The sequence below is a fragment of the Pleurodeles waltl genome, chromosome 6, assembly GCF_031143425.1.
Source record: "Pleurodeles waltl isolate 20211129_DDA chromosome 6, aPleWal1.hap1.20221129, whole genome shotgun sequence".
Lineage (NCBI taxonomy): Eukaryota > Metazoa > Chordata > Amphibia > Caudata > Salamandridae > Pleurodeles > Pleurodeles waltl.
In genome coordinates this window covers 610832969-610854434 of record NC_090445.1, presented here as the reverse complement: position 1 = coordinate 610854434, position 21466 = coordinate 610832969, and the positions used below count along the sequence as shown (strand labels likewise).

Here is a 21466-nt window from a genome sequence, read left to right as displayed (position 1 = left end):
TATAGAGCATTGCGCTCCACCAGGCAACTAAAACCACTGCGCATAGAAGGCGCATAGAAACAATATTTCCCAGTGGGACTGGATCAATATACACAAGGGGTTCAAAAGGTGGCAGTATGCGCTAGGTTTTAGAAGATATAGTACAATATAATATAAATGGCATACCTCTCCCCAAAACACCTACATTCCATCTACCCCCTTAGGGAACAATAATGCTTGAGGTGCCGAACCACGGTATCCGACTTCATACATATGATCAGGTACTGTCCACTGGTGATAGACTTCGGGCGGGAAGTCCTGGCACAACTCAAGCAGGTGATGGGGTGGGACGTCCCACAAACTGTTTGCAAATGCCTGTTAGGGCTCGCTTCTTCCAGAGAATCCAAAAAAGAAGTTCAGTAGACACTATACCTCCTAGGCCTTACAATAGCCAAAATACATATTCCAATTCACTGGTAGAGTCCAGGTCCCCCAAGAAGAGAAGCCTGGGAAAAAGGCATGGTGGAATGGTTGGAGGAGGCTCATATGAGGAGAACAGGGAAGGATGAGAAAGCACAGGACATACTGATGGCATGGGCGGCAATGACTCAGGCACTACTTGAGCACCCACATCCACAACAGTAAGGTACACCACCGCAGCAGGTAAAGGGAGGGTTAAACAGGTTGCGTGTATTAGTATTTTCATCGTATGGCACACGGATATTAAGGACTTCTATGATCCTAAATGGAAAAGTTAATGAGGACAATTCTGTAAATGGCATATTGTACTTACCATGGAAGCTATGGGGGGATAGGGGTAGGGGGTGGAGGTGACTATTCTTGAAAGTTGATTTTATACTCTCTTAAAATAATTTACTCATGGCAAGATGTTCATGTGATTAAATCTATGTGTAGTTGTAGGTATGGGTAAGAAGTGAATGTTACACGTCCAGAACATCCTAAAACTTTGTCAATACCTACAAACTGGTATCCAACCACTTTTCACTCATGAAAATATCACAGATTTACTTAAGTCGTGGAAAGAAGTACAACTCTTTCCAGGGCGGTAAGGTGAGGATAGCAAGGCAAAAACCAAAGAAACAGAGGTGTTAGAGATGATGAGGATCAATATTTCTGGGAAATTAAAAAAAGAAAAAAATTAGCTAGTGATTTGCTCTAGTTTGCTTTTTACCGCATGTAAAAATATGCATGTGCAAAATCTCACACACAAAATTAGAATTCACAAAAATGATTCAGTAGTATGCATTTAAGCCTCTGATGGTTGCAGACATCCAGTTGTTATCTAGTAAACTTTTGAAAATTCAAAAAAGTCAGAAGCCATGTTCATTAGTTATTTTGCTTTAGGATTCTTTCATGTTTTTTTCCTTTTGAAATCCTTATACCTATTGTCTGGTAACTGTTTAGAATTAGAATGTGGTGTGGACATTTCAGCTTGGATTTCTAGACAGCCAGTTGAGAGATGCTGTGCTGCTAGACTGGAAGCGTTCAACATTTGCGACTTGGACCAGAAATTACCCTGTCCTCATCGTAGCAGCACAGCAATGGTATAGTTTCTGGACTTTGATGTACGAACCGGCATTCGGCTTCTTGTAAGTGAACTCATTATATAATTGGTATTTGGAGTCTTTATTGACATGTTGGCTGCCTCCGGTATCGGACTTACTGTTAAGGCTATTGTCCAGGCCATAGTTAAATGTGCCTTTTAATGGATTTGCTAAGTGGAGCACCTTATTGAACTGACTTTGCATTTTTCAAGCTTATCATCGGTGTCCACACTCGACACGCACCATTCTACTCACAGCTTCACCACTTGGAACCTGAATGCGACTTGCTGTGCTCAAGAGAGAGAACAGATCTTTTCTTTTCATTAAGCTCTGTTCTCTATGGAGTTTCCTCTGTTCGTAAGGAAATGAAAATTCAACATTATTACGCAACGTTGTATTATGAATAACTATTGGCTCGCACACTTGTTTCTCATTGGAAGTTAATACAAATGTTTTTATTGGCCACTTTCTTTCCAGAAGTTATTTTTCTTCAGTGAGATTTGTGAACAATTATATTGGGGCTTTGTTTTCTATGTCAATATTATGGACAGCATGGGTTTCCTGTGCATTACCCTGATTCTACACTACTAAAAAGAACTGAACACTTTCATTTGCAGGTTTTATTTTATTAGTTTGTTTTATATATACCTATTATATTCTTACCATTGACAGACAGTAAGGAAATTATATTTATCAACAGGCATGTAATTTGATCCTCCAGTTAAATTTTTACCATCCAAAGGAGAACCAGTAATGCAAAGGTTCAGGTGGAAAGAGGAGGCTATAAATTACATGAGTGCTATTGATGGTCAGCATATGAGTGCAGAAAGGAAAAAGAGCATACCACCACATTGCTTAGGATCAGAGGGTCAAGTAGTTTTCAGAACTTTACTTCAGATACAGGAATAAGACATTGATCAAGAAGCTCTTTTGAGAATGGAGCTTAGATTCAAATCTAATACTAGTATTACATTAAGTAGGTTTAACTTTTATACCAGATCACAGGAAGAAAATGAATATTTTGATGAGTTTCAATTTCCTACAGCACTGAGGGGACTTTCTATGAAATGCAACTTTGGGGCCATGCCGGATTAAATGATTAGGGATCAGATCATAGTACATTTAAAAACAAAAAAATACAGGAACAGCTCTGGGTTATGGGAGGTCCCAAACCACATGATGCAATTGTGGTTGCAAAAGCTTTGGAACAATCGGAAAAATGGATGTCTTCAGTGAGCAAAAATGCAGTTAGTAGTGATGATGTGTGCACGGTGAATGATACTGATGCAAATGTGTGTGTTGGGAGCAATACGCCTTCTAATTCTAAAGTCTGAGAAAGTGACAGTATATTATAAGTGTCGTAGTGCCAATCACATTGCTTCCTTTGCTCAATGTCCTGCCATTGGTAAAGATTGCAAAAAGTGTGGACATGTAGGACATTTTGCCCTTGTATGTAAGAATGTAAAGAAGAGTGCCAGTGCTCGTTTGTAAGGGAAAAGTCTCTGCTGTAGGAGATGGTAAGGAACAGAATACCAATACCAAATGTGAATGTGAATGTGACTGCAGAGAAGGATATACTAAAGGAATAGTATTATCCATTTTGAATTCCAGTATGAATGATAAAGAAAAGGAAATCAAATGTCCACCCAAGTGTGTTGTTAAAGTTTTAAATGTTGATTTGGAACTTATGGCAGACTCTGGATCTCCCTAGATAATTGTCACTAGGAAATATTTTCTGGAAAAGCTATCAGGAGTATTGGACATACACACACTAAAAGCTTCAGATATAATTGCTGAAAGTTTTGATGGATCTGCAATTGATATTGTTGGATATGAGTCAGTTGAGTTCAAATTCAAAGAAAGGATAGCGCAGGTCAAACTACATGTTACGGAAAGAGGTGTGAATGTATTCGGTTGGAGAGACCAATGGAAGTTGGGTATAATTCTGAACCCTAGAAGCAAAGAACCTGTTTTGCTAGTGGCAGACACATGTGGTGAGATAAGCATATGTAACCAGTTTCCTAAAGATTTACTGATGTGCTAGGTAAACTGAAAGGTTATTCACATAGAATTAGAATAAAAAAATAAGTGAGTCCAGTTAAACAGAAGTTGAGAACTGTCCCTATAAATGTCAGACAAGAATTTAAAGTAACGTTGGATGACATGGTGAGAGATGGAATCATAAAATAAACTGAATAATCAGAGTGGGTATCTCCCATAGTTTTGGCATGGAAAAGTGAAAAAACATTAAGATTATGTGTTGATTTGAGGGCTGTTAATGTCAATATCATAGTAGATTGTCACCCTTGTCCGAATATAAATGAAATGGTATGTATGTTAGAGGGAGCTACAGTTTTTTCCACATTGGATTTAAGGTCTGCCTTTCATCCGATAGAGTTAACTTAGGATTCCAATCAATACACTGCTTTTCTTACACTGCTGTAGTTTAAAAGGATGTATTTTGGTCTGGCCTCAGCGGCGTCAGTTTTTTAAAGAGCAATGTACCATACATTCAAAGATTTGCACGCATGTGTCAAATGTTTCCAGGATGACATTCTTATACATTCCAAGAATCATCAGTAACATTTGATTCATCTTGGAGAGGTGTGTAGAAAAATTGGAAGAATGTGGTTCGACCTTAAATAAACCTATGTGTAAACTGTCTAGAAATTCAGTAAAATATTTGGGTAATACAGTGCCTAGTGAAGGGGTTATACCAAAAAATCTCATGTTGAAGCAATTTTGAAAGCACTGGCACCTGACACGAAGGAGAAATTATTATCTTTTGCAGCAATGTGTGAATATTCTAGTAAATTTATTAAGGACTTTGCTACTAAAATGGAACCTTTATGAGAATTAACAAGGAAAGATGCTTTATTTAGTTGGAGTGACAAACAACAACAAGTGTTTCAACACGTCAAAAGAGATATATTAGAAGCACCCACATTAAAACTATCTTGTATAGGAAAGGAATGTGTAATTACTGTGGATGCCAGCATGTATGGTTTGGGAGTGGTGTTACCTCAGAACTGTGGCAAAGAAGAATGGACTGTAGCATTTGCTTCAAGGACTCCTAATGACGAAGAAAGGAGCTATGTAGTTATAGAGAAAGAGCTACTAGGGTGTGTTTGGGCAACTGAAACACTTTCATATTTATGTGTGGGGCAGTTATTTTCTTTTGAGAACAGATCATAAACCTCTTGTACACATTTTGTCTTCAAGGGTAGCTGGAATGCTACCACTGGCATTGCTAGATTGATGTCAAAATTGCAAGAGTACAGTTTCAATGCTGACTATTTACCAGGAAAAAATAATGTCACAGCAGAAGGAAGTGAATGAGAAACTAGATATGATTTCCATTATTAAAGATGTGGTGAAAGAAGAATTTGAAGGAACTGATAAAATATTGTAAATGGAAAGTGGAAACAAGGATGAGATGTGGAAAAAGGTGAGAGTATGTTTTAGGAGGATAGCCAAAGAAAGAGAAATTGAACTCTGAAGTTTTACCATTTTGGAAAGTATCTGATGTACTGGAGGTAGAAGGAGAGTTGCTATTCAAGGATAGCAAGTGTGTTCCTCCGGAATAAATGCAGAAAATAATTCTTAAATTCGCCAATAGGCAATATTTGGGTATGCCCTCTATGAAAAGGTTTTCGGGGGGTCAGAAATGGACAGGATGGTGGATACGATGGTCAGGGAATGTGATGTATGTGTGAGTGGAGAAAAAGCACTTAAGGTTGTTCTGGCTCCTCTCAAGCCTGTAAACTGGCAAGCTTTTCTGTGGCAGAAGTTTGCTTTGGACATTTCTGGACCATTTTATTAATTGCCACAGAAAGCACGGTTTGCTTTAGTGGTTGTCGATTATCATTTAAAGTGGCCAGAAGTTTTTTGCGCAAATAAGTACAAGAGTAGTGATTATGTTTCTCAAAGAAATATTTGAGAGGTATGGATACCCTGATAATGGTGTTTAACTTAAGTCTAAGGAAATGGGATATTTCCTCTAACACTGCAGGATTAAACATATTACCACAGCTCTATATGAACCTCAAGGAAATGATAAGGTTGAGAGATTCAACCGGGTACTAAAGGATTGGGTGTTTGAAGCACATAAGTTTGGATGTGAGTGGAAAGGTATTCTGAGAGAAAAAATATGGATGTACAGAGTGACACCTCATACTGTAACTGAGGTTAGCCCTTTTAAACTATTTAAAGGAAGAAATATTTTAACAAGTTTGTGTCCTTGGTGGTTTAGAAAGAGATGGGAAAAGGGAGTGTTAAAACTGATCTAGATCTTGTAGGTAGGAAAGTGGAAAGTAAACAAAATCAGATTAAAGAATGGTATAATGCAAAGTGGAAGATCAATAAACCTATTTTCCAAGTAGGTGATTGTGTGAGAATTAGATTACCCGGGTTTGTGGCAAAGGATATGCCTAAGTACAGTAAAACTTTGAAGGTGATAAAAGTCAATACTAATAGTGCAGTTACTCAGGATGGTAAGGTGTGGAATGTCCGATGAGTATCAAAATGCAAAGAAGGACTGTGTGGTAGATTGGGTAGGAGGGAGAAAGATGAGGTGAACTTCCTGCCAGGTTGACAAGTCAGTTTGACTTGAAGAGAGTACTATAAGGTAACAAAATATTTATAGTAATGCATCAGAACTAAGGGAGGAAGCAATACTATGTGAATCTGTGGCATCTAGAGTTAAGAGAGGACCAGAATGAAATGTGCTCCAGATAAATGTAAAGATTTTGCATCATAGTATTGCATGTTCTTTGAGGAGAAAGATGTTTTACATGCGCATTTTCAGTTTATGTAAATATTGTATATATGTTTATGAGTTATTTAGCTTCAGGATTCTTTAATGTTTTACCTTTAGAATTTAGAATGTGCTGTGGACATTTGGCTTGGATTTCGGGACAGCCAGTTGAAAGATGCTGTGCTGCTGAAATAAATATTGTTTTTTTTTCCATTCTCTTGACTGGAAGAGTTCATTTCAACACCTTTGGTAGCAGATTTCTGACTTTAGAGAATCTGGGCCTATAGACCTGGACATAAAATGGTCAATCATATGAACTAAAACTGAGGATACTGTTACCAGTGTCTTTTAACTGGTGTGCCTAGAGCTGCTGGAATGAGAACGGCAAGTTTAACATGGGAGGGGGACAGAAGAAGCAAAGAGAAACAGAAATATGCATTTACCTTGTTGGCTGGTAAGCAGTACCATACATGTCGTGTTGCTGCAGTGTGTTGGACATCTGTGACATTGACTGGCCAACGCCGACCCTCTCCTGTTTATACATTGTATTTTGCATCTGCTGTTGGCCTCCTCCTACGTACACGTCTGGTTTATGGAAGCTATTCTGCATCTGGGCCTGGGTACTTCCACCATATACTTCTTGCCTCTGGATCAGGTGCTGTGTAGGTAGATGGTCAGTTCCAAAGAATACATCCTGCTTGGCTCCTGAAATGGAGGAGGGAGTCCGTGCCGGCTGCCCGCCCCTCTTCCGTTGCTGGGTATTTTGTTGGGTGCTATAGCTACTGTAAATGCTGGACCGGTTCTGAGTGCCTCGTCCACCCCTCTGGATCTGCATCTGGTTCTGGTTCCCTCTCCTCAGTGTGGAACGGGGATCGATCCCCAGCAGATCTGGCTCACTTCGGCTGCTTTTAAGGTTCTGTACATAGAAGAAGTCACTCCCAGGGCTGGTGGGGCTGCCCAAAGACTTATGTTGTCTGCTCCAGTTCTCCATCTGACTGTAGGAGCTGTAACGTCTGTTGTCCACTTCCGGCCTCAAGGTGCCATTGTAACCCTGCTGCTGTAGGAAAGGAAGAGACAGAGGCAATATTTAGTGTGGTCCATTTCGGATGAGAAGCCTTGTGAATATAAAAAGACTAAGCACATAGTTATGAGTGGACTGGAGTCCATCTCTGTTGATGTCGACTGTCAGACACAGAATACAATCTACCTGAAATTGTCACAACAGGCATATTCAATTTATGATGGAGTACTGTGACGTCACACAGACTGTGACTCTGGCAGAGTCCATTGCCAAGTTCTCCAACCCAGAGATAAGCTGATAAGACCCCAGATGCTACATTGGCTGTATAAACCCAAGTGTGAAACATAACTTTGCTCTTCCATTAATGTGTTTTCTTAAGTGCTTAAAGCAAAGCATCATACCCAAAAACAACCAAGAGCTCTGATGCCTAGAAAAAGATTGGTACAAAATGTCACAAGTAGCTGGCTCACGATCAATCTCAAGCCTGCTCCCACCTTAAAAAACTTGTGGCCCAAGGTAACTAAAACTCGCGCCTTTGTGATGGACCGCTAATTACCCCAGATATTACAGCACTCATGACAACTTTCATAGCGTCAATGAAAATATCAATGAAACATTATCAGTCAAAGTATTAAAGAAAAAACTGTGCATGGCGTGGGCACAAGTTATAGTTACCTTAGGTTGTGAGTTTTAGTTACTTGAATTAATTATAAATATAATTGCTGAATTTCCATGGTTTTGTGTGAGTAAATACAGAGCTAACTATAACATCTCTATAAGCTTTGTTTTTTCAAGTGAATTTCTAAGATTTTTTAAATTCTATTTCCTAACTATAATGTCCCTGTAACCTTTGTTTTTTCAGTGAATGTATATATATTTACAAGCTAGCTATATATATATATATATATATATATATATATATATATATATATATGTATATATATATATATATATATATATATACATACATATATATATATATATATATATATATATATATATATATGTGTTTTACTATCCGACTGTAATTTCCTTGTTGGTGTTACTTCCTGCAATAATTCCATACCATTGGTGCTAATCAGTGGTGTAGCCAGTTCGTCATGAGCCCAGGTGCAATGAAGTAGATGTGTCACATGGCTGCTGTTTGAGCTGTGAAATAAAGCAAGAATCAGGATTCTACTTGCCCTTTATTTCGCCCCTCTGGCCTCTGGGACTCAGTGCCACTGCACCTGCTGCACCAATTGAAGCTACTCCTGTGGCGATAATGAATACATGAAATGCCACCAAGCAGTAAAGCCAGTATTCAAGCATTAATTTCAGCAAAGCTGTATTTTACTGACTCCAGTAATTGTTACACACGGAGGGTCAGAATCTGCAGATCACAGACCGATTGTTGGTCTGGCCTTCCCTTCCATAAGCCCCTAGGTTAATTCATGCAAGGGACATCTTAGGGATTTTGAAGGCCCTGGGCCAAACGTATTTTGGGGACCCCTGTTCAGAACAACTTTGAATTTATGATCCAGTTTCAGATCTTTGATGCCCTCTTTGGCCAGGCCACTGACAGCGCACAGACACGTCCAAATTCTAAATGTGTTTACATCTAATATTTAGGGATTGTGACATGTTTTTTTAACATTGTAACACAGCAGCAGCTAACTAATATTACTGCAAATCATCTCTGTGACGCCCTCAAATTTATCAAATGTGAGGTCCCTGTTTTGAACTAAAATAAACTTTTTCTGGCTGCTGCCGTGAAACAAACACATTTCTCTGCAAAATGTATGGCCAAAGGTCCCCCACATTGGGGGAGCCTCACATACGACAAGTCCTGCCGAGCCAGAGGGGTGGCGGCGTGATGCACTGCCATACCCCAGTAAAGTGGTCAGCGATGGGCTTAACCTCCCACGCGACCCCGATGACACTTAGAGTACTTCCAGGTTGTGTGGCCTTATCCTGCAAGCGAGCCCAGCCCATAAAAGTGGCGACAAGCGGGACTCTCACTCCTGCTCCCTGCCTCACGTGCTGAGATAATGACGCTGCTCCCCCACACAGACCAGTAACATTTTCTTTGTCACGCAGACCAGGGGCTTTTTCTTCTCCTTTTCTTCTCACCCCTTTTAGGTGTAGTACTCTGCTTTGCACTCAGCATCATTGACAGCAGCTCAGCCATCTTCTGCCTGGGGGCCATACAGCTTTGAGCATTGCTCACCTGACCCGAGTTTTACTTTACTCATTGGTGGCTCCGGCTGGGTACCGCTGGTGCAGCAAGAGAGGGGGGCATAGTGGGGGCAATATTTTGCAATGGCAGGCCTTTTTGGGGTACTGTTGGATGGAGAGCTGCTTATTTAGGGTGATTGAGCTGGTGATTTCTTTTGCCTTGGGTACCTGAGACTAGTGGGTTCATATTTGTGGGGGTACCATTTTCTGGCATGTTGTGGGGCAGGGTGCTAGCATTTTGTCTGGTAATTTGGGCGGATTGGTTCATAGGGTTCCTGTTCTTGTTGATTCTTGGGATTGCAAGGCAGCTGTGTTCGCTTGGTGCTCAGCGTCTGTGGAGGCAAATGTTTGCATATAAAGCCAGTCAGAGGGTAGTCTGACCTGCGATTTTGAAGGGTGGATTTTAGCATTTTTTTGCTTGACTGGTTTGTGTTCGCTTGTCTCGCATTGTTGCCTGGTTTATGGTTCAATTATGTCTGGTGGTGCACTGAAGAATGCCAAGCGCTCATGGACTGAGGCCCTAATAGAGCCGCTGGTGATTAGAATGGATGCCATGGACCAGGCTATAGCGTCACTGAAATTCCAGCCCCCGGGGGGGCTGTGGGGCAGGTGGAGAGCCCTATGAGGTTAGGGGGGCCTTCCAGGAAGGCATTTTCTCTGGTCCTGAAGAGGGCACTTGTGCAGGGCAGGCGTAAAGGGGATTTATAGGGGCAGGCAGCGGTTAACCTGAGTATGTCAGGGATGCAGGGCCCTACCTCTTTGGAATCTGCATCAGTGGGTCACACCCCAGCTTCTGGTAACTCAGGCCAGGCTGCAGCCCATGGCCATGTCACAGTGGTAGTGGGACTGGTGGCGGCCGGTGTCATTGTTCAGAATGGGAATAAGTGTATGGTTATTGGGGTTATGCTTGCATTGGGTCCTTCTCAGTTAAGCTTAGTGGCTAATTTGGTGTCTGTTGCCTTACCACTCAGAAGTGGGATGCTGTCCACCCCCCTGCTGGGGGGGTGCCTTGGTTTGTACTAATGAGGGTGATGATTTAGAAAAGGCTATGCACTTGGTGGCTCATCTGGGTGGGGCTAAGGGTGGTCAGGGATCCTACCGCATCCTCAGTTGTTACGGCATCCCCCACAGGGAGTCAGGAGGGATCACTCAGGGTTGCTCATGTGCCAGGGATTGGGGTGGCCCGCTTGCAGCCAGCGAGTCAAGTACCTACAGCATCTGGCACTGCATTCAGGGGCAGTACACCCAGGGACCTGCAGCAAGAGTAATGACTCCTTCCACTCAGGGAGTGGCAAATACAGGTGTAAGGACCCCATTACCAGATGTTGGTTTGGGTGAACTGTGGTCTGAGCATGAACAGGTAGGCAGGCATGTGTTGATAGATGTGAGAAAAAACTTTGGAAGAGAGTATATGTGGATCTTTTTTAATTGCTAGTAGATAAGTCTGAGAGGTAGGAACCCAAACGTTGCAAGGAATGTTCACATTGTAAGGACTGGGGCCATTGGCCATACAAGAAGAAAGTGGAGAAATCACTGCCAAATTGGGTTAGAGGCTTCTCAACTTACTAACCCATTTTGACTGAGAGTTTGAATGATTTAGGCGCCCAACTTGTGTGCTGTCAAAATAGGATTCTGTGTACTCATGACAAGTATGGTTGGTTGGCCTGGAAAGATTATGATAAGGAGTTGAGTAGGATTAAGGTTACTAGGCCCACCCTAGAAGGGGACGAGATAGATATTATCACTTTATTTCTTTTTAGGTAATGGGCTTAGGCTACCACCAGCCAGCCCTTTCGTGCATGATCAGGGTACACTACCAGCATGGGGTGAGGGGGGAGAGTAAGGAGGCCCGTTGGGATTTCAACCAGCATACATGTACCTGGCCACCAGTAACCTGTAGGTTCAAGCATTGTTGTTCATTCTGTGGCTTGGCATCCCTCTCACAATCCAAGTGTTTTAAAAAGTCCAAAGAAAAGGCCACCGAAAGGCAGGAATGATCACCTAGGTTTTGACAGAGCTCCCTCACCAGTTAACTTGATGACAATGGTACTCTGGCTCAATGCTTACAATAATCAATTGGCAGCACAGACTTTGTATGAGGGTTTTACGGAAGGTTTCAGGATTCCAGCGGAAGGGTATGTGGGCTCCCCTTACTGTATAAATCAACAGTCCATCAGGTCCAATCTGGGGTGGCCAGAGCAAAGATCCTGAAAGAGCCGAGTCTTGGTAGGGTGGTAGGTCCGTTCGACGTGGCCCCGCTTGATGGCTTCAACTGCTCCCATTTGGGGGTGGTTCCTAAAAGAGTGCTGTTTCAGTTTAGATTGATACATAACCTATCAACTCCCAAGGGTCAGTCAGTAAATGAGGCTATTGATGGGGTGTTATGCTCAGTTAATTATGCTTCTCTTGATCAGGTGAACCAGATGTTGCAGAAGCTGGGACCAGGAACCCTGTTGGTAAAATGTGACACTGAGTTACTCTCTGTTTGCTCCAAGTACACCCCCAGGATATTCATCTGATTGGTTTTCAATTTGAGGGTGACTTTTACTTTGATAAGTGTATGCCAAATGGTTGCCCCGTGTCATGCTCCTTCACTGAGAAGTTCAGCGTGTTCCTCAAATTGGTTTTCAGGTGGAGGTCAGAGCACCGGTGGCTATTACACTACCTAGATGATTTTCTCTTTCTGGGGCCACCTGGTACTGAGCAACATGCTAATGCCTTGCAAACTTTCCAGAACTGAATAGGTGAGTTTGGGGTCCCACTACCGTGGGGCAAGACACCGGGGCCTGTGACCATGATTGAGTTCCTGGGCATAGAGTTGGATTTAGTGGCAGGGGTATTCAGGCTTCCCTTGGAAAAGGTTACCACATTTTCCCAAGATTTCCAAGCATGTCTGGGTGCCAGAAAAGTCACTTTACATCAGGTAAAAGTCTTGTTTGGCAGCTCAATTTCATGTTGTGGATCATTCCTATGGTGGACCCTTTCTCTCAGTCCATTGCCCAAGCGGTGTCTGTCTTGAAGGTGAAGCATCATCACACCAGGCTGTCCAGTGAGGTCTTACAGTATATAAGAATCTGGGAGTCATTCCTACATGAATTTAATAGGGAGATGGTGTGGTCTGGGCTTCCCAGAACCAATGAGGAACTAGGTCTCTTCACCGAAGCAGCAGGTAGCGATGAGTTTGGGGCTACTTGCGGGCGGAATGGTGTGTGTGGTGGTGCCCCAAGGAGTGAGAGCAATCTGGGTTGGTTACCAACATAGGTTTCTTGGAGCTGTTTCCAATCCTGGTGGCATTGTCCATTTGGCCATACCAGTTCTGCAGTCACTCAGTTGTGTTTTGATCTGATAATATGTCAGCAGTGGACTGCATCAATCAGGAAGCTCTGAAATGTAAGATCATTTTGAGATAACTAAAGGAAATCGTACTGCTGTGTTTAAAATTCTGCTGTGACCGCAGAGGAAGAAAACCTATCCGCAATCACCTTGTACCCCAAGAAGTTGTGATAAGCTCTAAACACCCCCTCATAAGCCCACCTGGTCCTGGGGGCTAAACTGTCCCCCAGACACAAAGCCACCATAGAAGGTCCAGGAAAGGTGTAGGGGACTTTGCTGCTCCTGGATGATGGAACCTGAAAGCCTGCATCTTGAAACGAGACAATGCATCAATGCATCATGCAGAAACAGATATGTATATTTTTGAATAAGAGTTCCTTTTCTTGCCGTACTTCCACATTTTAAGATCTATTTCCAAACCTGTCCTTAAATTTTGAATAGGATCACAACAATGTTTAGATTTAGAAACAGTTTTTGTTTTATACTGGAACCTCTTGACTTCACATCCCCTTAGAACCTAAAAATGTTTCTGGGGGACAAAAGTTGTGTGTGCAGAACAGGAGTGGCCATGGTTGGTCCAGGAGCGATGCACCTATGTCCATTTGTAGAAAATCATCCAGATTCATTGTATGTACATTTATCCTGTGTGGATAGCTTGAAAGGCAAGCGTGATTTTAGTCCCCCTGGGTCTACAATGGACTCTCATCTGTGTTAATATTGTTTTCTCTTCTCTAGTGTCTTGTGGTACTGCTGTGATGCTTGCAACGGGCTCATTAATACTCAGCAACGTAGCACGTATGTTATGGTCTCTGGACCTCAGTGAACGCAGTGTCAGCCCCACCACGAAAATCAGTGGCTATCAGGCGGCACAAAAAATGCTACAGAGAAAGCATGATTAACCCATATATTACGAGTATTGTGATTGGTTTATGACCACGTCAGGAAACAGGAATATGTACTAAGGGGAAAACATATAATAAAGCCATGTCTAAAACTGACTACACATTCTTTACACAACTGCTATAAAAAGCTCATGTCAGCAGAGCCCCATTTGTTTAAAGGACACCCGCGTCGAGGGATAGATTCCTGCAAATGCCCCCAGAGAGGTTCACTTCTAACCGGACCGGTTTGCTGACAGCCAGACAAGTTGGAGCAGGTTAGAGACACAGGGCTCCCTTCTGCGGCGCTCTTGGCAAGCTCCCAGGGCGCGATGAGTCACTGTTATTTGTGCTGGAGACAGGAGGAACCACCCTTGTCAAAGCATCTTCAGGTGTGATGAGCTCAGCTAGAAGGTCGCACCCACAATAGTTTATTAGCTAGCCATGATTTAAATCATTCAGGGATTTTGAAATCAATTTGTATTACAAACACTAGCTCAATGTAGGCTAACCATAGATACAGGGAACAGGTTCCATTACTAGTCTTTTGATGCGAACACTAATACATTCTGGGAATTGTGGTCTGATTGTAGTCATTAGATTGACTACCAATTTGTTTCAAAGAGAAGCTCACGACTGGATACACTCGTTTCCTGAGACAAAATATTTTTGGTAATCTTATCAACTGCTTGTACGACCTCTGCACACCGCATGTATTTTCTAATTCTGGCAGGGCCACCTCTGTAATTTGAATAGTGTCTATGCATGGTAATTTACGGTATGTCTTTTACCTTAATCTGTGGCAGGTAAGGGGCTGGGTCACGTGCACTTGGTCAATTTAACGTAGCGCTCCTGACCACTGGCAGGAACCATGTCTCAACTGGCACTCGAATCACCAGGGCACTGCTGACTGCTTAGTTCTCCCTCATACTCGCCTCCTCAGATAACAGGGACACTGCCCAGCTCGTGTTTTACCCACGTCTCTTCCTTAGGGCAGGGAGTGGGGACTGGTTTTTCCTGCCAGGTAACCCCCCTTTGGTAAACAGACACAATCACTGCCACTGTCAGTGCTGGTGCCTGGGGGCGTATGTCCTTCAGCTATCCTGGAAGCATCTCTGTAACCACATCCTTCTGCCTGTCATTTCGTTACACACACACTTCCCCAGACACATGTCTTAATGCCACACGCTGCCTATGCACACCTGCCGCAACGCACGAATGAAAAAGCAAAGGCGCCGAGCAAGCATGAAGCAAATATCTGGCTTGACTTTCACTCACTATCTCACCCATTCATTTGCTTTAACACTCAATCACTCTTCTATAATCAGTCTTTCGCCCATTAAGCTACCTAATATGCATGGCTTATTTCATTCTCTGCCTCTTCCAGTTACTGACCATTCAATTCCTTGCCAGAGCACTCATCCTCATTTAATAAACCTCATTTCATTCAGTTTAACGAGTCACTCTCAAATAACTCACTTCCCACCGCACTCGTTCAGCCATTTATCTCCCTTTCGTTTCTCCTCCAACATATTTATTCTATCGCTCGTGCATTTACCTGGTGAATCTCGTGTGCAACTAATTATTCTACTATAGGCACACTCTTAGTTAGTCACTCCCTCATACAAGCGTTGTACAGAGCAGCCGCTCACTTTTTCATTCATTGACTCTTCCAGTTGATACATTTACCAAACCTTCAGTTGGTAAATATTTCTTCCCTCTAGTGACTCACTGAACTACTACTGATAGAGCACTCATAGATCAAGGAATCACACATTTTTATGTAGATAGTCGACACTCTGCGGGTTTTGCCCAAATCACTCATCCATCGGTCAATGCATTTATAGTGCATGCACAAATAACATGTGTACTATTAAACATCTCCTTTGCATAGAACTTAGCCGCATCCCCAGATTCCTTGGATGCAGGCTTCTTGTACAACATATGATTACATTCACGATATTAAGTATTATTTACAAAAAACACTATGAGAAAGGCGCAGTTTCTTTCAAAGCGTGACCACAGTTTACCGCCCACCAAGACACTTGAAGTCATCCAATGCATCGCAGTTTCTGCCGCATAAGGAGAGTACACTGAAATATGGGTAAGAATTCATAAAGTCCTGGGATCCTCGATTCTGGTATGATCGTGAGCCAGCGTTAGAAGGGCAAAATAACTATCCCCAAAGCAGGTAGATCAATAAATCCGTCCTTTCAAAAAGTGCTGCCATCATACCTCCAGGGTCTTATGACTAACCCCTTTCAAGGGACTCACCCTAATTCCACTAACTCTAACATACTCCTTTGGTTTCCATTAAGAAGTATTCCCTCTCCCTATTGCTTCTATGGCATCTCCATTACTGGTCTAATTTTCTCCACTGTTTGCTCACTTCATTTTACACTCTACTACCTTGACTACTCTTCCCATTGCCCTGAAGAGTCCATTTGGCAACCTGTTAGTGCTCTAAAACTCTTAAATAAATCAGTATATAAGTAATGCAGTGCCACCTATCCTGCAAGTAAGTAACAGGAGAAGGCAAGGCACAGCAATGGGATATTTCTTGGTTACTTGTGAAAGTACTCTTTCCGTCTGACTTTACAAGAAGAATGTGTCTCTACAGAGGATTCCACAACTTACTTCATAGACCAGTCTTCTCATCTAGTACGCCTGTCTGCACATGTTGTTGCTCCAGGAGTACTAGTGTGCTCTTACAGACCCACTGGTAACATTCATGGGTAATAGTAACATGCAGAAATAGTTCATGTTTACTAATTTACACAGGCCTTGGGTGTGAGCTTCCTCACCTGAGGTGGATAGGTCTCTGTTAACGGTGTAATGCAGGGATTCAGCACAGGTCTAATTGTGACATCTATTATCTCAAAGTGAGTGTATGGGATGGGCTCTAGTATCAGAGACAATTATATCTCTGGCAACTCCAGACCCTACAAATAAGATGTCTCACCAAAAGATGAATATATCTATTCTATAATTCCTGGGTTCCTTCAACGTTTGCACCCTTTTCCTCTCTCCCCTACAATTTCTCCAGTTTTTCTTTTTCTATGAGCACAGTTATGTTTAATGTTTTGGGCAATGCATCTGGTAAATGAACAGGAGGTTGTGCTGTATGTTGAATTACTCAAATGCTTCTTACTTCAGCTCATGGTTAAAGTAATAAGATAAGATGAAAAAAATCAAAGCAATTTGTAAACCCTTGCCCAGAGGATTAGTCCTGACACTGAACTGACAGACATCAAGAACTCTTCCTTCACCACGGGAGTCCACAACCTGTGGAAGCAGGTAGTCCTCACCCTACTCTTAAAGAAACATACATCAAACCCTCACATCTTCACAAACTATAGCTTGATCTCTAAACTCACATTGCCCAAAATCCCTAAAAATGGACTTACATGAAAAACTGAAGACTAATGTGATAAAAACCTTACTACATAGGTGGCAATCAGGCTTTGCACCCAAGAGAGGACCCAAAACAGCAAAAGTGAGAGTCACAAACCCGGACTCATTACCCTAGATTTAGCACAAGAATAATAAATGCTGCCTGATGGTCTGACTGTCACCTATACATTATACTATCAATATACTTTTATTAGAAAGACTGGATCCATTCTTTCCTTTGGAACTGCAGCCAGGTATAAAGATCAGGAATGATGAATATTCAAGTTGCTGGGTTTCTTGCCTCATGCCCCAGGGGCCCTCACTATCTCCCTAGCTGTTCGATCAAACAGGAGTCAATTTATTTACTCAATTAATTGAGCAACATCAACTACAATTCTAGACTAGACATATAAAGGTCATACCCAGGCGTTTATAAGACTGAAAAATGACTTCAGAAAATCAACCACCATCGCAGAATATCTGGATCACACCAATGATTGAAAGGGTGAGTTTCCTCTGCCTTCATAGTACGAAAGCAGACGTACTCAAGTTGTGGGCATCAAATAAAGAATAGGTCACTGCCCAACTCACAAATCAAGAAACCAGGGAGCTCTTTAGCGGGACATTTCTCCAGCCCCCACCTCTAAATTATTGCAGTGATCAAAGGGAGTAATTGTCTACTTTACATTCAAAATTCATGATCTCGCTATTATTCAAATGAATCACTCAAGGCAGCAGGCCAGATCCCTGGTATTGCACGGCTATATTATAATTATATAATCACAGCAACATTCCAAACAGAGCTTGCAACTCATCAAGGACTAGATTTATCAAAGTTTGCAAAGACTGTTGCATAGTGCTCCTCAATTTCGTCCTGTTACTGCAGGCTTTTATTATAGGTTAATCGATGCAATGCCCCCTCACCACACTCAACAATGCAATATATTGTATGCATATATTTAAAATAATTTATACTTATTTAATCAAATATATGGACTTATGCATGCACATACATAAATATATATGCATATATTCACTGATGAAAGTGAAGGTTAAAGTAAGGTTATAGTTAGGTTATAGTTAGGTGAAATGTTCAGTAACAACGTACCGTTTTGAACGGCCATGCACAGCGGGGGTTGGCTGCAGAACCTGGTCTGCAGCCAGAACATGCGACCAAAAGGGCAGCCAACCCCACACTGTGCAGGTCTTTGGTCATGCACAGCAGGGGGGTAGGCCACAGGGCCTGCAAATAAGCCACTGCAGAGAGCCAACCCTACTCTGCATTTTGGCCACAGAGCTTGACCCTGAGGACTCGTTCTTCCAGTGCCTTTTTTTTTGTAAAGGGGAGGGGGACCACTTGGCCCACCACCACCTGAGCCTCATTCAGCCCTGGGGACCATCCCCCAGAGCCATTTTTTAATTAAATGGGAGGGGGGAGTGTGGCCAAGCCTTATTAGGCCCTGGGGACCTCTGTCCCCCAGGTCCACTTCTTTGATGCCAGCCAAATTGGCATGCACACTTTGAAGCTCCCCACCCAGCTGGGAGGAGACCTAGGACAGGCCCCCTAGGGCCTGAAGGAGCTTCCAGCCAGGCCACTCCATCCAATCCAGCCGCTGCTCTCATGCTGATTAACAGCATGAGAGCAGTGTATTGATTGGTTAGGGCAGCTCTTCTGGCATCGACAAAGGAGAAGAGCACCTAGGAGGATTCACAGCCTGTGCTGTGTTTTATTTTAAATGTATAGTGTATGTGTGTAATGCATTTATGCATGTAATGCATGTACGTGTAGTGGTTGTGTTTGTTTTGTACTTAGTGTTATGGTTTGGACTTTTAGAAGGAGGGATATTTACTTTGCAGTTTTCGAGGGAGGGGCTGTTTTTTTGCTTTGGGAAGTGGTGTGGCACTTTCCTTACCCCACCACTTTCAAGGGGTACCAGCCGCTGTTGTCCTATATAGAGCGCCATACAATACCAGCGACAGTCTCTGCTCACCTCAAGTGTCTTTTTCCGTTTTGCAAAATGTATGTGACACTCTAAGCCTGCAAGGTATTGTTTTGCCATACTGGATGCTCCCTAGTGTCTGGATAAAGCTAAAGCTCTCTGCAGAGCTGTAATGGCAGCAAAACACATCAGGGGTTTCTTTTCTTCATTCCAGGTTAGCTTGGATGGTATTTCACCAATGCAAAACTGTAATACTGTGCCTGGAGTGGTAAAAGACTTTTGTCATTTTACAGCTCAGCATGGATGGCACTTGCTAATCATATGCTTAAAGACTTTGCTGTAAAAATGGCAAAATACTTTGCTCCTTTCCAGCTCTGTGTGAATGGCACTGTAATCATCCTATGCTTAAAAACTTTAGTAGAAAAACAGACCTCTGAGGTGAGCAGATTTGAGCGTGCTGTTGTTGTTGTATTGTGCTATATATAAAAGCTGCTCTCCACCTAAACTTAGGAACTACCCAGAGTTCTCTGCTTCTTTTGTTGCAATGTATGCAGCACTCTAAGCCTGATATTGTTTTGATAGATATATATACACACACCACACACACACACATGCACACAATATTTCAGGATACCAGCCATGTTTAACTCTTGCTTGACTACTTTTTCCACTGGCATTTGCAAATGGGTGTTTTGTCCTGCAAATTTCAGTGGTTTTCTACATTTGAGTCAAAACTATAACTCCGATTTTAATAGTGTTTTTTCAGTAAACTTTTATCTACTTATTTATAGTCCACTTCATTTCCAACCCCTACTGCACACAGATTTTGGCTGTGCACGGTTCAGGTTTGCCACAGACCCAGCAGATAGGCCCTGCACCCATCATCCTGCCACCAGCCAACTGCCACTGCACAAGTCATTTGGTCATGCAGCCACGGTTGGGTGCGCAGTCTAACTAGTGGCCAGGCCCTGGACCCAACCTACTGTGTGCAGCTTTGTGTTTTTCACATCTGTAAGTACTGCCTGTGTCCTCGGTTCAGACACTTGTTACAGTGTTTGCTCTTGCCTGTGAGTTTTTTTTATTTTTTTCTGGGCAAAAGTTGCAAATCATAACCAATCAGCAAATTATCCAGGAAAATGGTGGTTGTATTCAGAATCTAGAATGACAGCTCATGGGATCACTAATAGCTGACTAGTTTCTGCATTTTCTGCCTTGGGTGGGATTATAGTTATGGACATTTCAACACTTCCTTGTGTTATCCTCACAATAGAAGATACTTTTCCATGTGAAGAAATCCCTTACCTTCAGAGTCAATGTTTGTGAACACCCACAAAGTGATAACAAAGCTTTGTGGACATTCTTTGCTTTGGCAATGCAACCTCCCACGACATTCCCATAAGAGCAACCAATTTGCTGCCACCATACACATGCATACTTTCAAACAAGCCAGGCTCATGCGGCAATGTTAGACGCACCACGCTACCACCACATTGGTCACACTTCATCCACCTAACTCATCATGTGCTATATAGGCCAAGCTACAAACCACAGTTGAAAACAGAGTCAAAGTGTTGCAGCCAAGCAACCAGTCTCTTTAGAAAAGAAATATAAACTGTTTTTAGAGCATCTTGTGGTCATTTTTTCACCAATTGTCTTAAACAGAAGAATCCACATGCTTTTTAGTTTTTTTTGTATGTTGTTGAAAGACATATTGTTACTGATATGTGGCCTTTTGGTCAGCCTACTTCAACCGTTTGCATATTAGCTCCGTCTTTTACAACCACTGACTTTGGAGAGAGGCATTGACAATCACATCGTAGATCAGACCACCTTCTACTATCAACTGTCATTCTAAATGTGGAAGTCAGCCTGTGTATGTGGTATTTATTGAATAAGTGATTTACCACTTTCCATTTCACACCTTTCATTTTTTATTTTTTCTCTGACATCAATAGTCCCACTTTTCACTGTGGGTGGACCGACCTGCAAACTGCAATTCCATACAGGTCTTGCGTGTATCAGTCAAAAGCTGTCTATATGTCTGTCCTGTTAGACCATTGCCTTCCTCCCACAATGATATGACTTGAAGGTCTTTGGTTGGTGTGACATCACTGATGCTCCTGTGCACACCACGCTGAAAGTGTCAGTGTGGTAGGCACTACAGAGTATTCACCTGTGCTATATTTTTAAGGTCTTTTACTGAACCTACACCTATGACAATGCAATTCAAAGTATCATCCGCATATGGTACCACCAGCATAGGGGCCAGATTGCTCTTGCAAAACAGCAAGAGTTGCCCTTCGAACAGATGTACCAGAAAAATATCCCTTCACCTAGATTACAAAATGCGTGGTCTTTATGTTATTTTCCATTCAATCCCTTGA

At 42.3% G+C, this 21466-nt stretch overlaps 1 protein-coding gene across 2 annotated transcripts in view; it reads right to left on the bottom strand.

The window, feature by feature from the left end:
• PKP1 (plakophilin 1) overlaps nucleotides 1-21466 on the bottom strand; it is a 160526-nt gene that overhangs the window by 53332 nt on the left and 85728 nt on the right. For both annotated transcript variants that reach the window (XM_069238897.1, XM_069238896.1), the window contains exon 3: nucleotides 6744-7357. In XM_069238897.1, the coding sequence (XP_069094998.1) occupies nucleotides 6744-7357 (614 nt within the window). The remainder of the gene's footprint in view (nucleotides 1-6743; nucleotides 7358-21466) is intronic.